The sequence below is a fragment of the Puma concolor genome, chromosome E2 (assembly GCF_028749965.1).
Source record: "Puma concolor isolate L17-30 chromosome E2, mPumCon1.1.hap2, whole genome shotgun sequence".
In the NCBI taxonomy this organism is placed as follows: domain Eukaryota; kingdom Metazoa; phylum Chordata; class Mammalia; order Carnivora; family Felidae; genus Puma; species Puma concolor.
The window spans coordinates 31,417,952-31,430,654 of record NC_141681.1 but is presented as its reverse complement, the minus strand read 5'-3'; the positions used below and the strand labels follow the sequence as shown (position 1 = coordinate 31,430,654).

Here is a 12,703-nt window from a genome sequence, read left to right as displayed (position 1 = left end):
AAATATGGCATAGCAAGGTGGTGCTCCCTATTGTAAAAAAAAAAAAAAAAAAAAACCCACAAATTTGCAATCTCTTACTTTTGGAAAAGTGTACATCAGAATCACCCCTGGAGCTTGTCCACAATAGAAACACTGTGCCCTCCAACCCAGGTAGTCAGGAGAGTCAGCCAGCTGAGGGGTGAAATCGGAAGGATATACGGCTTAGTTCTTTTCTTTATAAAGAGGTTCATCCTCTTGAAGGTAAGCTCTTCATTCGAAGGTTCTTGGACTGAACACCGAACTATGTTTATTAGCATTTTAAAGTTTTGTTATCTATTTTTCCCCACTCTAGAGACTGAGAGAAATTAACAGTATGATACGGACAGGAGAAACTCCAACCAAAAAGAGAGGGATACTTTTGGAAGATGGAAGTGAATCACCCGCAAAAAGAATTTGCCCAGAAAATCACTCTGCCTTATTACGCCGTCTCCAAGATGTAGCTAACGACCGAGGTTCTCACTGAGGTTAGTCTGTTGTATGGAAATTATCTTTTCACAAACCCTGTCCAGCAGCACCATTTAATGCATGCTCGAGTATGGGGCTCTTTTCCTAATCTTCCAGTATCCTCTTTGGATATTTCTACTCATCCCAGCTGCCTTTTTCCTACCACTCAGTGCTTGCCATCAAGACTGCTTAGGATCCAAATGTGGATTTTTTTTTTTTTTTTTTTTAAACTCTTCGGCAAAGCTTTTACAAGAGCTGCAGAGAACAGAGCGTGCTCACCTCTGTGTAAGAGGTGTCTGTGGATGTGCTCCAGCAGAGGGACTGTATTTCGGTTCATTCCCACCTAATTCATGGTCAGCTTCTGGCCCTCACGAAAAGCAAAACAAAAACTTAGGTGTTTGTCCCAAAACGCCTGGTAGGAGTGGGAGGTTTTGGCATTCCTGCAACAGAGGGCAAGAGCCCCGATCTGGAGGCCCTAGATTCTTACCCCAGTCTCCTGTTCCCATGGTGTAACTGTTCCCTCTCCCCTTTAGGTGTGGTGGTGTGGGAAGTGCTGGGTTGTTTGGTGTGCAATGTGTGAGTGAACTTGTATAAGAAGTGGCACTTTAGGGCTGTAAAAAGCATGGTTTTGTAACCCAGATTTTGCTGTATATTTGCGATGGCACTTTCTATAATGTGAACTTTATTAAGTACAAAACTTCCAGGCTAAACATGCAATATCATCTTTGATGCTTTTGTACTTTTTTTAAACTGTTAAAGCCCCAGTAGTAGCTGCCTTTGGGCATGTGTTTTTAATTCTCCAGTGTTTTGTTGTTAATAGGGATCAGTTGGCTAAGTAAAGATTTTAAATCAAGTTGAATTTTAAATCAAGGGAATATGAAAAATTCTGACCTCTTCTTTAAGAGGTAGTTATCCTGAAAGACACGTGTCTATTAAGGTGATAAACTTAAAAGATCTTTGGGTGTGTTCCTGGCAGTTTAAAAAATAGGTTGGAGAATTTAGGTTTTTATTAGTACATAGTACCATTTATAAAAATTAGAAATGTTATTTAACAGCTGTTGAATTATCTCTATATACCTTTATTAATCACTATCGTTCCAGCAGTTTTAAAGTTGAATGAATAATCTTATTAGGGAGAAAATTCAATTGTAAATTGAATCAGTATAAACCAAGTTACTGGGTAACTTCATATTGCTCTGAAAGAAATATGGAACTTACACTGTTCAGTTAGAATAGTGGTCTGCAAAAATATTTATAAAACCTCTTCAAGATACTTACTGCTACTGTAATTTTATATGAAAATAAGTGTATTTTTCAATAAAGCATTTATAAATTAATCTTTGTTTAGTTATATTGAGAAAGGGGTAGCTAGTTTCCTGCATAAATGACAAAGAGCAATCATTTATTGGTTTATTTTGTCTCTACAAAACACATTAGTCATTCATCATTTAAATATCTGACTTCATTAGAAACCGTTTTAACACTTTCTCTCCCTCCTGCCATAAAAATACAGTAAGTAATTTGCTTAAAAAAAAACAAAAAACAAATAAACCACTATGAACAAGTGTTCTGGTTTCCTCTCCCTCACCTAACATGTACCTCAGTGATGACAGGGGCTGGTAAATCAGGGAGACAGTAGGCTGAAGACTGAGGTTCAGATGATCTTCCACTTACAAGTGCTAATAAGCTACGGAACCTGCTCTCTCTACCTCTTTCCCGCGTCCTAACATATGTACAACTGAAACCATGGGGGTAAAGCCACTGGATAGCACGCCCAACTGTCTACTCTATTAGTGTAAATGAATGTAACTTACCTTTAGCATTATATTCAGAAAAATACTTAAGCCTCGAGGTCCCCAATAATTTGGAGTACTGAACTAGTTAACCACCCTAAAGACACTTCTGACAGAAGTAATGCATTACTTAAAGAGAGGTTTCCAAAACTTGCTGTTAGAACCTAAGCATCCATGGACACAGACAGCAGTCCTTGTTCGCACAGTTTTACTCTTCTGGCGGCCCTCTGCCACCGGTCAGCTCTCACCAGGCCCGCATCCGGCAGGAACGTGCACAGGGCACCGGATTCGCCAGCGCTTAAGTTGCTACCGTTTTCTCTTCTTTACTGAAAGGCTGCACCGAACCAGGCTTTACCCATGACAGGCCAGCAACGTGAACACTTTTATTGTGCTGTTCTTCCGGCTTCTTCTAGGCATAATCAAGAACAGACATTAAAAATACGCCTGAGGAGTTTGTACCGTGCCAAAATCTCCATTTCCCAAAACGTTATTTGTATTTAGGATAAGTGTCTCCAATGAAGACCTTCAGAGAGGAAACAATTCACTATTTCTTTTTTTTTTTAATTTTTTTTTTCAACGTTTATTTATTTTTGGGACACAGAGAGACAGAGCATGAACGGGGGAGGGTCAGAGAGAGAGGGAGACACAGAATCGGAAACAGGCTCCAGGCTCTGAGCCATCAGCCCAGAGCCCGACGCGGGGCTCAAACTCACGGACCGCGAGATCGTGACCTGGCTGAAGTCGGACGCTTAACCGACTGCGCCACCCAGGCGCCCCTACAATTCACTATTTCAAAAATGGTTATGTACTTACTTTCTGAGTCAGCATCTTCTCTCTGGCCTCATCATGTACAGAAGGATTCCACGGAGAAAAGCTTAAGGAAGAGAAAAATATTAAACTGCTCTGATTTACTAAATATGTATAACATCCATTTTTTAATACGGAAGCCAGTCCCCTTAACAAAACTTAAGGAACGATAACCCGTGTCGAACATGTAAGTTTTAGATGTTCATCCAAATGCTTCTCTCACAGGATGACTATCCCTTATAGAGCCCTGTACATGGGTTAGCTCATCTCAGTCTCTCAGCCACCTCTGAAGTACTGCTGTTTACAGGTGAAGAAAGCGCAGGAGTAAAACCAAGTAATCGCCCTGGGTCACCCAAGCCAGTAAGCACAAATACCGAGCACGCGGTCTGCAGAACACAAGCCCTTAACCACTGTGCCACGCGACCTTCCCAGCAATATCTGTTGCCAAAGAGCGAAATCACGAACTCCTCAGTTCTCAATACTTCAGACGCTTCCAAGATTAAATATCATAGTGCTGAAGGAACACATGATTTACACTATTCAGTTTCCCTCCTTTCCCCAAACCTGAATGTCAGTGGGGATACGGCAGCTGGGCTCCAGCTAAAACTGCCAACTGAAAGAAAAGTCTGGATTTGAACGTGCACATTACAAACATCCTTAGGAAATCAAAGGCACTAAATAGCTTGCTATTGGCACGATATGCCAGTCGATATAAAGCTTTCTATTTAAGGGAAAGCCCAAGAGGTATCAGAAATCGAGTTGCCAACAAATTATAAAGGTTGTAGGCTAACAGATTATACACTTTCCCTTCAAATCCTCATTCTACAACCACCTGGAAAATGGAAATACAAGATGGCAAAGTGCAGTTTATCTAGATCACATACCACTTACCTGATTGCATAGGGGTCTTCTATTTTAGGTTGGTCGAACAGACGAGCAGTGCACATCTTAACACTGTCAACCACTTTACTTTTGAAAAGCTGAACATCTTTTTCATACCTGTGTTAAAAGTTTCAATCAGAAAGTTACCAACATAGTCTACTTAGCTGTTTTTTCAAATTTATCTGAAATAACAAAGCAGAGTAACATACAGGACTGCAGCCTCTGGGTTTAGGGGGCTTGCTGTATCAATCTTGTAGAAAACTCTTCGTGCATACATTAAAACTTGCCAAATATGATTATGGTTCCGCCTGAAGAGAGACATGTATGATTACTGAAGCACCTTCTTGCTGACCTAGATCACCAAAGCAAACACTTCTTTACTAACCTCCATTTGGCAAATGCTCTCTTCACATCCAATTCACCTGAGGTGGGATCGACGAGTGGGTGAAAGACGGGAATATCAAACACCAAGTGCTGTATTTAAAGAGAGACGTGTCCTTTAATGGAAGCAAGGAGCTTATTAGACCCATACAGACAGCTGTAAAGGGAACTTCAGGCAAGGCAGTCCTGCTGTTTTAAGTCAGAGAGCTGCCTCAAGAGGCGTACCTAACAACCTCCACCATTTTCCTATAAAACTCTATTTTGCAAGCAAGGGGGTAAAAAGTCACTGTGCTACAGCACAATGGTCACCATGCACACAGTCGGTGCTGTAGCACAGCTCCCAGCCTCCTTTGCACACCCTGAGCAGAGAAACAAGGAAAGCTCATGGCAGGGGCTGGCACGGCAAAAGATAACAACAAAGCACAAAAATTCCCTTGAAAGTTGACGGAGTAGACGAAACATTTTAGGAAACTGAAATCATAAAATCACGAGCTCAGGAAAAGAACCAAGAAATCTTGCAAGTCCTTAAAGCCCCCCCCCCCCCCCATCTCAGACCCAACAAATGAAGCCAGACTTGATTTCTTACTTACTGGACAGTCACCATCTGGGTAGTTATCAGGGATGTAAACTGTAAACTTAAATACACCATCCTGATAAAGTCCATGCCGTATGAATATTACTCCAAACCACACTGTAGGAAAAGATAAAAAACAGTTGAGGCCTAAGTTTCTGTCAGAGGAACCAAAAACGCTACATATTAAGAGTGAATCCTTCTTACTTAATGCAGAGCGGTAAGATGGCTGCACGTAGACCCCCGGGAGCTTCTGCTTCACAACCAAGGTACTAAGACAGAAGCAGAACAATGAGATTGTACGGAAGGAAACGACACACACATATCAAACAACCCTACATTCACTTTTCGAGAGAAGGAATAGTCCCTCGAGGGGCAGCTGACACCTGACACACAAGCCACGTCACCACGATCTCACGTGGCCCACACTGTGGCCCATTCCCCAGCTTTATAACTCGAGCTCACAGAGAAACAAGGAGTCAGAGAGGGCCCCGGACTAAGAACATCAAGCCAAACAAGGTTACACAAAGATTCAAGTTTTCCTCCCAGAAGTCAACGTTCCCAAAACATCATCTTGGAAACCAGCTGGTAGGTAATTCTGAACGAGACAACCTGGTTTCAGTTCTGGACATTAAATTTTCGGTAAATGAGAGAGTACAGTTCTTGCTTTTGTGACTGTGGACGACAGATTTCACCCACACACATTCAAAAGCCATTTGAAACACGGTTTTAGGTAATTAAAAAGAAAAATCGCACAGGCTTGCCGTCACTGAGGCCTCAACCCCAGTCTTCGTGGCAGAGGGCCGTGCTTACACGTGCAGTGTTCTCGGGGAAGGCAGGCATCGATACCAGGTGCTCATGCTATCCTCTACTCCTACACTGACCCCACCACGCAGACACCTGAATCCCGTGGGCGCTGTGGCAGGGGAACACCAGTGCATGGACAGTGCTGGTACTGGCTCTCCTGGGAGCCTAAAAAAGGAAGGCAGGGACCAGACCCTGAATGATGCTGACTGAGGGCCTTAAAATGTGTTTCACCCGCCAAGCCTGAATTTTGTTACAGAAATAACTTTGGGACCTCAGTCGACTGTTCTTATTGCCTACTTGCCATCACGCTTCTTTTTTTAACATTTTTGAGTAGTTACTCCATTTTAAGTCACTAAAATTTCAACGTGTCAACAGCAGTAGGGCTGGCAGATGCGTGTACCACAGTGAGGCCGCGCTGTGTTCTAATACAGACAGCAGATCTGAGGCCACAATGGAGGCCTGTCCGACTCGCTCCAGCCTCAAACACAAGGCCTCCATTATAAAGCTGAAGGGACCACTGCCACCAAATCACACTCCGCCAACTGTGCTGGGGCCTCAGACCCTCTGACCGTGACACAACACGAGTACAGTGAGGGAATGTGTGGGGATGCTGTACAAAGGGACTTAAAAATGACAGAAGTGAAGAATTCATTCTCCATACTTTGGCCCCAGGAACAAATGAGCAGACCCAACGCTGTGTGAGCCCCTGTGGTGGGCCAGGCGCGGCCAGTGCTCCCGGCCCTCTGTGGCCGCGCTCCTCTCCGCCTGTGACAGACGTGCAACCTCAGTCAGGTTCTTACTTGCACGAAGCCCAAATCTTTCGAACTCCCCTGTAACTGCCTACTTCTGTCTTTGTGGGTCACAGAGCAGAACTCAAACCCCCTTTCTAACGACAGGCCTTCAAATACACGAAGGCAGTGTTAACGAGGACTTCCTAAGTTTTCTCTAAGGTAGTGGTTCCAGTTCCTTCAATTGTTGACTCCTAAGGTCTGATTCCCTGACCCTCTGACTGGGACCTTCGCCTCAGCCAGTCAGGATGCCTCTTACGAGGTGGCCACCACAGTGAAGCACACGCCTCCAGCTGGAACTGACCCAAGGAAGAACAGATTGCTGCCCTCCCGCTGCCCCGCTCTCTACAAGCACCTGTGCAGGAGGGGACTTCCTCACTTCATATAAAGGAACACCAAAATTAAATTACTCAGTTCCTGACCTGCTTATTAATCTTAGTCTCTTCCTCTTGCTCTCCAAAACAGACATGGAAATGCAAGCCCACGTTTGCCTTTGCCTTTATTTAAAAAAATTTTTTTAATGTTTTATTTATTTTTGAGAGAGAGAAAGCATGAGCAGGGGAGGGGCAGAGAGAGATGGAGACAGAATCAGGAGGCTCCAGACTCTGAGCTGTCAGCACAGAGCCTGATGCAGGGCTTGAACTCAAGAGCCATGAGATCATGACCTGAGCCAAAGTCGGACGGTTAACTGACTGAGCCACCCAAGCGCCCCCCACGTTTGCCTTTAAATCTTATTTACCTGATACTGGAGGGTAATGCATTTGGGCTTTAAGATTCAACCACGCAGCCATTTATAGAGTGCACCAGAATAATTTTCATTTTCATCCTCAAAGGTCATTCAAAATTTAACCGAATAGTTTAAGTACTTACAATTCTGCAAGAAGGGAGTATTCCAGGTAGAAGGGTCCATAAGAAGCATGTGTGCCATTTGTGGACTGTGCTGCTGGCGCGGGGGATGTAGGCTTAGTAATGGGCAAAGCGTTTTTGGGAATACAAGGTAGCTGTTTCTTTGGAGCGGCGCGTGGAGGGCTGGTTACCACGTCCCCTGTTAATGCCTTCTCTTCACCATCTGATCGCTATTCAAGATGAAGTGGTGAGAACATTTGTTAGTTAGCATGATTCTTTTTTTAAATGTTTATTTATTTTGAGAGAGAGAAAGAGAACATGCACAAGTCAGGGTGGGGCAGCGAGAGAGGGGGAGAAAATCCCAAGCAGGCTCTGTGCTGTCAGCGTAGAGCCCAGTGTGGGGCTCGAACTCACGAACCGTGAGATCATGACCTGAGCCGAAATCAAGAGTCAGACAATCAACTGAGTCAACCAGGCACCCCTGTTAGTATGATTCTTAAACCATGAGAGTACATGTGATGCACTTTTATCCTTGACTTAAAAGCTGGAATGGCTCTTTCACAAGGACGTTCCAGCACCATGATCAAGGTGACTTGAAAGTCCTCTGAGCAGGCCAACCATTAGAAAACAAAACTGAAGGAAGACTAAAGCAACAGAAAACTTTTTTAAAGCTGTACATCCTATAAAAACAATAAAGCCAATATTTATTTACAGGATTTATGTGAAACAGGAAGAAATGGTTTCTTCTGGGGACCCCAAAAACAGGGCAAGGGGTTACTTAGCAAACAGACAACTGTACAAGACTAGAAAGTCCCCTGGCTCTTAGGTGCTGTAGAAGGTCAGGTGCAAAGCAGCTCAATAGTAGTAGGAAACCAGTCACCACCTGATGTTAGCACCTCACTTCAAAACAACGAGTCACTCTATGCTCTCACTTGTGCTGCTCTGATTCTGATCTTGTCTCTGATGGATGTGAACCACGTGTGCGCTATCCCCTGTCAGCATACACTGTCAGCCGGTCAAAGACATAGGTCTAAATGAATCAGAGATTAAACCATCACCTCATAGGCACTTCCTTGGCTCAAGTACAGCCAGAGGCTTTTTAATTAGCTTCATTAAAAATGGATATCGTGTCCATAGAAAAAAAGATGATTAATGGTGGTGTCTCCTAAAGGTGGAATTATGGCTTATATTCATTCTCTTTTTGTCTGCATTAAGCTTTCATAAAACGTACTGTTCTTGCAATTTAAAAATAGACATTCTGTTTGGAAAAATTAAACCAGTGCCCGCAAGTCTGAGTTGAGCACAGTGAACAGGTCTTTCTCAAGGCTTCTCTAATGGAATCCTGCAGATTAAGTAAAAAGACTACCATAATGTGTCACAAATTTCATCATGTGTAAATATAACCGAAGTCAAAATAATCTTAGAATTACGATTACAAGAATTGTCTTCTATTTGAGCCATGATCTCAGTCTCAGAAACTGACTTTAATCAGCTAACTACTTATTTCTCAAAGTAAAACCTAGTGGTGTCTGACTGGCTGGGCCAGAAAAACATGTGACTCCTGATCTTAGGGTTGTGAGTTCGAGCCCCACCTTGGGTGTAGAGATTACTAAAAATAAATAAATAAACTTAAAAAAAAAAAGTACAACCTAAAACCAGGAAAGCAGGCAATTTTGTTAAGATTATAGTCAACCTTGGTACGAACTATTTTGACTTCTACTTTGACTCGAATAGGTTTCCTCACTACATTTATCAACTACACCTACTTTGCGGACAGAGCTTGCAGACATGCTCCAGAAAGGGTTCATAACGTGGACTCCAAACAAAGAAATTCAGTGGTCTTGTGTCATCAAACTCTTCGGTCCTCAGAAGTCACTTTACCTAAAGATGAGATGGGAGAACACAGAAACATACCAACACCAACAGTTAAGACTTCCAGAATAGTTAAGAACTAAATCTGACACTCTAAATAGAAGCTCAACCTAACATCACGTAATAGTTATAAAAATTTAAGGGAACAAAGTCTTCAGAAAGTTTCCTTCAATACCCTCCTCACTCTTCTGACTCCAATTTCTTTCCCAGTTTTATTATTATTACTATTTTTTTTTTTTTTTGACAGAGTACACGCGCACTCAAGGCTGGGGAGAGGGGCAGAGGGGGAGAGAGAGAATCTGAAGCAGGCTCACACTGATCCCATGACCCTGGGATCATGACTCGAGCCAAAATCAAGAGTTGGGACACTTGACTGAGCCACTTCTTCCCACCTGTAAATGCCTACAGGAATCTGTGTACCGAGTCCTTGGCCAGGATTCAGAATATTCAGTGATACAGTTGAGCTTTGGTGCCAGAAACGCAGAATGTATGGCTGGACCACAGCAGCTGCTGCCGGCATCACTTGTGGGCATCGGGCTACAGGGAGAGCCAGGTGTGGAGTGCTGTACCCACATACACACAAGGCCTGTCACTGCAGTTACGGAAGCTAAAGAGCCAAGGGGGCTGATTTAAGTGCCTTATATGAGTTGTTTTAAGTACAAAATGATTCTCCCCAGCAAAACTAGTAGCCAAAGACATAACAGAGAGAAGACAGAGCGTCTAAGAGAGGGATAACTGGGTCCTGTCAGGACCATCCTCAAGAAATGGTCTCTTTCAGCTATTTCCAGTAATAAACGCGCAAGAGAGGACTGCAAAACGTCTCCTGAACAAATCTTCCAGCAAAGCTTCAAGTAACGGACAAGAAAGTATGCCTCAAAGGTCACAAAGTCAGTGGGTCATCTACTAAAAATACCGAGGAAGAGGCAGAGGAAAAGCAGTGAGCCAGGCTGGAAGAACAGCAACTCCTCAGCTCTGGTGATCTGCCCCAGGCGCGGTTATGTTTAGTGCAGATCTCCTTCTGTGGGCACAGGCTTACCCGCACCAATCAAAAAGGCTGAAGGTTAAAAGGGACAGAACTTTGCAACACTCGACTAGATTCATAAGAAGCAAATCATTAGAGAATCACGTACCAAATGTCCCTGACAGCAAACATTTGTTTTATGACAAGCCGGCGATATCCACGGGTGGGTACCAAGTCTCCCATATCTCCTGGGTGCCAATTACTGCTGTTTTCCTTTCCAGGGCATAATGCCACCCAGTAATTAAATCACAGGAATGAGGATCCTGGTTCTTCCACTCACCTGTTGACTTACATCCAGTAAATAGCAATATTGCTGAGGTCTCTCCACAAATCTGCCTTATTTAAAGGTGACTAGGACACAGATGAAAATGGTTGGGACGTTAAAAATGTGTGCTGGCGTGTTCCTGTTTGACCCAACGAAAACAACAGTGGTTTCCAGATCCAGAGTAGTGTACAGCACCCCGCTGTCATCTAGGACAGATCTGACTTAACAGGGGACCCCTTCCCCTTGGGACAACAGTGCTCACTACCATATAAGTTTATTGAGGTGAATCATTCACCTGTTGTATGGTCTCTTCCAAGTCTAACATGTAATGATTCTATGACTTTGCCTTTAAGAATCGAAACTTGCTGCCAGTGTCTCCTGTCCTTAAGCTGAAGGGATTTTCTACTGCTGCCAATATTTCCAATAGCACCATAATCACCTGGAAAAATTGTCACCTTTAGAGAATACCTGCACCGTTTATTAGATATCTAGTCTACCCAGGCACGGTACAGCATTTTCCAACAGGAGTGACACAAATGAAAGGAAGCCCTAGGACACAATTTGAAAATTTCTGCTGGTTCGTATGCTGGCCATACGAACCAAACACACTGTCTTCCTTCACGTCACAAGCTGAGAAATCAGTATCTCGAAGCTGTACGAATGATCTGAACATGACATGAGTCAAAACTCAGGAAAAGGTGCTGCTTTCCTACGTGCCTTAGTCCCTAAATAGGCACTAACTTAACACATCACCCGAACAGCTTTAAATTCCACGTTAAGAGGAGTCGAAAACAGCCCCGGCCCTGGCCCGGCTTCCTGCGGACAGCCGGGACGGGCACCCTCGCCCGGGGCGGAAATCCATCTCCGCACACTCACGGAATCCGGACAAACCTGTCTCGAGGTGATGCAAGGCAGGGGCTGTGTCCCAGCCTCCAAGGTAGCTCGAGGCCGGCCCCGGGCCCGCGAGCCCCTCGGGTGGGGGAGCTGAGGGCCTCCAGGGCTCGGGGACGCCCCCCCACCCCCGCCCTCAACCAGGGCGCAAGACCGAGGCGGGGAGGGCGGGACGCGGACGGGGCGAGCCGGTGGGGCCTGCCTCCCTGCCTCAGGCCGCCCGGCCGGGCACCCGGACAGCCCCGAGGCCCGCGGCAGCCGGCGCAGCAGGTGCTTGCAAACGCGGACAGGTGCCCGGCCCCGCCCCCGTGTCCCAGCGCGGCCGCCGTCGCTACGAAATCCAGAGAACCGGGTAGGACAAATACCCGGCCGAGGACGCTAGCGGCCCAGGTTGAAGGACTCCACGGCCCTCACAGCCCTCCCAGCTGGCTCAAAAGTGCACCTCACCTCGCCGTTTTCAACGTAGTGCTCCCAGCTGCTGGGTGCCGTCGCGGCCCCACAGCATCTCTGGCCGCAGCACCAGCCCGGCCCCTGCCTACCCCCCGCCCCGCCCTGCTCTCGGTGTCAGGCCCCGCCCCCTGCCCCACGCCCCTGAGCCCGGACGCTTCCGCCCAGCTTCCCGGTGCCAACTGGCTCCCATACCTGTCCGTCAAGGACGTTCTTCCGGGGGCGTTAGGATGACAGCACTCCGTCCTACCAGTCAAATCTGCTCCTCTCGGGTGGGGCAGCATCTGACCCTCCCCTTACGTAACAGCGCCGGGAGTGAACTGTCCTTCACGGAAGTGTCGGCCCCTTGGGAGGGAGGGGGGCGGAAACAAATGAGCGCCTGAACGTAATTGGCCACGGCATGCGCCAGTCATAATAAAGACCTGCCCACAGGTTAGTGCGTGGCCACTGCCTCCTTTTAGGGAGGCTGTTGTGATTGCTGCCTTTCGAAGCTGGGGCCGGGGCGGGGCCGGGGCAGGGCCGGGGTGGGGCCGGCGTCCCTGAAAGTGCGACCTGCGGACGGGCGGGGCCCGTGGCGTGAGCATGCTACTTTCAGGGAGCCGCCAGCCCCTCGTCGTGCCCTCTTGGTCCGCGGGGAGTGGCTATCAGGTCGGGGGAATCTGCGGGAACGTTTTATGCAACGTTGACAGACGCCCGTGTTCTCTCAGAGTAGGAGGAGCCCATGGTGGGAACTAAACTCCCCGGTCATCGCTTGGCAGTAGCTTCTGCCAGAAGAGCTTTTTAAAAATGTGCCGATCAGACTGAGCCCATAGAATCCGCATGGGGGGGGGGGGGTGAGCAGCAGGAAAG

The 12,703-nt window shown here is 46.1% G+C and overlaps 2 protein-coding genes across 7 annotated transcripts in view; one reads left to right on the top strand and one right to left on the bottom strand.

Annotated features, from left to right (window-relative positions):
* Window positions 1–1,820, top strand: part of RBL2 (RB transcriptional corepressor like 2) — a 56,384-nt gene extending 54,564 nt beyond the window's left edge. For all 4 annotated transcript variants that reach the window (XM_086689421.1, XM_086689422.1, XM_086689423.1 and 1 more), the window contains one exon: window positions 332–1,820. In XM_086689421.1, coding sequence (XP_086545547.1) covers window positions 332–502 — 171 coding nt within the window. In that variant the 3' untranslated portion in view covers window positions 503–1,820. The remainder of the gene's footprint in view (window positions 1–331) is intronic.
* A 59-nt stretch (window positions 1,821–1,879) lies between these two features.
* AKTIP (AKT interacting protein) lies at window positions 1,880–11,976 on the bottom strand. Of its 3 annotated transcripts, none has more exons than XM_025920634.2 (10): window positions 11,855–11,976; window positions 9,125–9,239; window positions 7,383–7,588; window positions 5,125–5,189; window positions 4,937–5,037; window positions 4,351–4,439; window positions 4,175–4,273; window positions 3,975–4,082; window positions 3,090–3,150; window positions 1,880–2,685 (listed from the first exon to the last, which is right to left on the bottom strand). In XM_025920634.2, exons 2-10 carry the CDS (start codon window positions 9,164–9,166, stop codon window positions 2,575–2,577), a joined length of 882 nt encoding a protein of 293 aa, XP_025776419.1. In that variant the 5' UTR covers window positions 9,167–9,239; window positions 11,855–11,976; the 3' UTR covers window positions 1,880–2,574. The 3 variants fall into 3 exon arrangements, with proteins under 3 accessions (XP_025776419.1, XP_025776420.1, XP_086545552.1); XM_025920635.2 differs by having other exon boundaries at window positions 1,880–2,682; XM_086689426.1 differs by lacking the exon at window positions 11,855–11,976 and adding an exon at window positions 11,408–11,531.
* Between the last annotated feature and the right edge of the window lie 727 nt (window positions 11,977–12,703).

Bases quoted from the DNA above. Each gene is read 5' to 3' on its own strand.
- AKTIP (XM_025920634.2), bottom strand. From the start codon at position 9,166: ATGAACCCTTTCTGGAGCATGTCTGCAAGCTCTGTCCGCAAA. The intron at 7,589-9,124 runs GTAGGTGTAGTT...CATCTTGAATAG, and splicing joins CTGCAAGCTCTGTCCGCAAA to CGATCAGATGGTGAAGAGAA. The intron at 3,151-3,974 runs GTAAGTGGTATG...CTCTTCCTTAAG, and splicing joins GAAGACCCCTATGCAATCAG to CTTTTCTCCGTGGAATCCTT.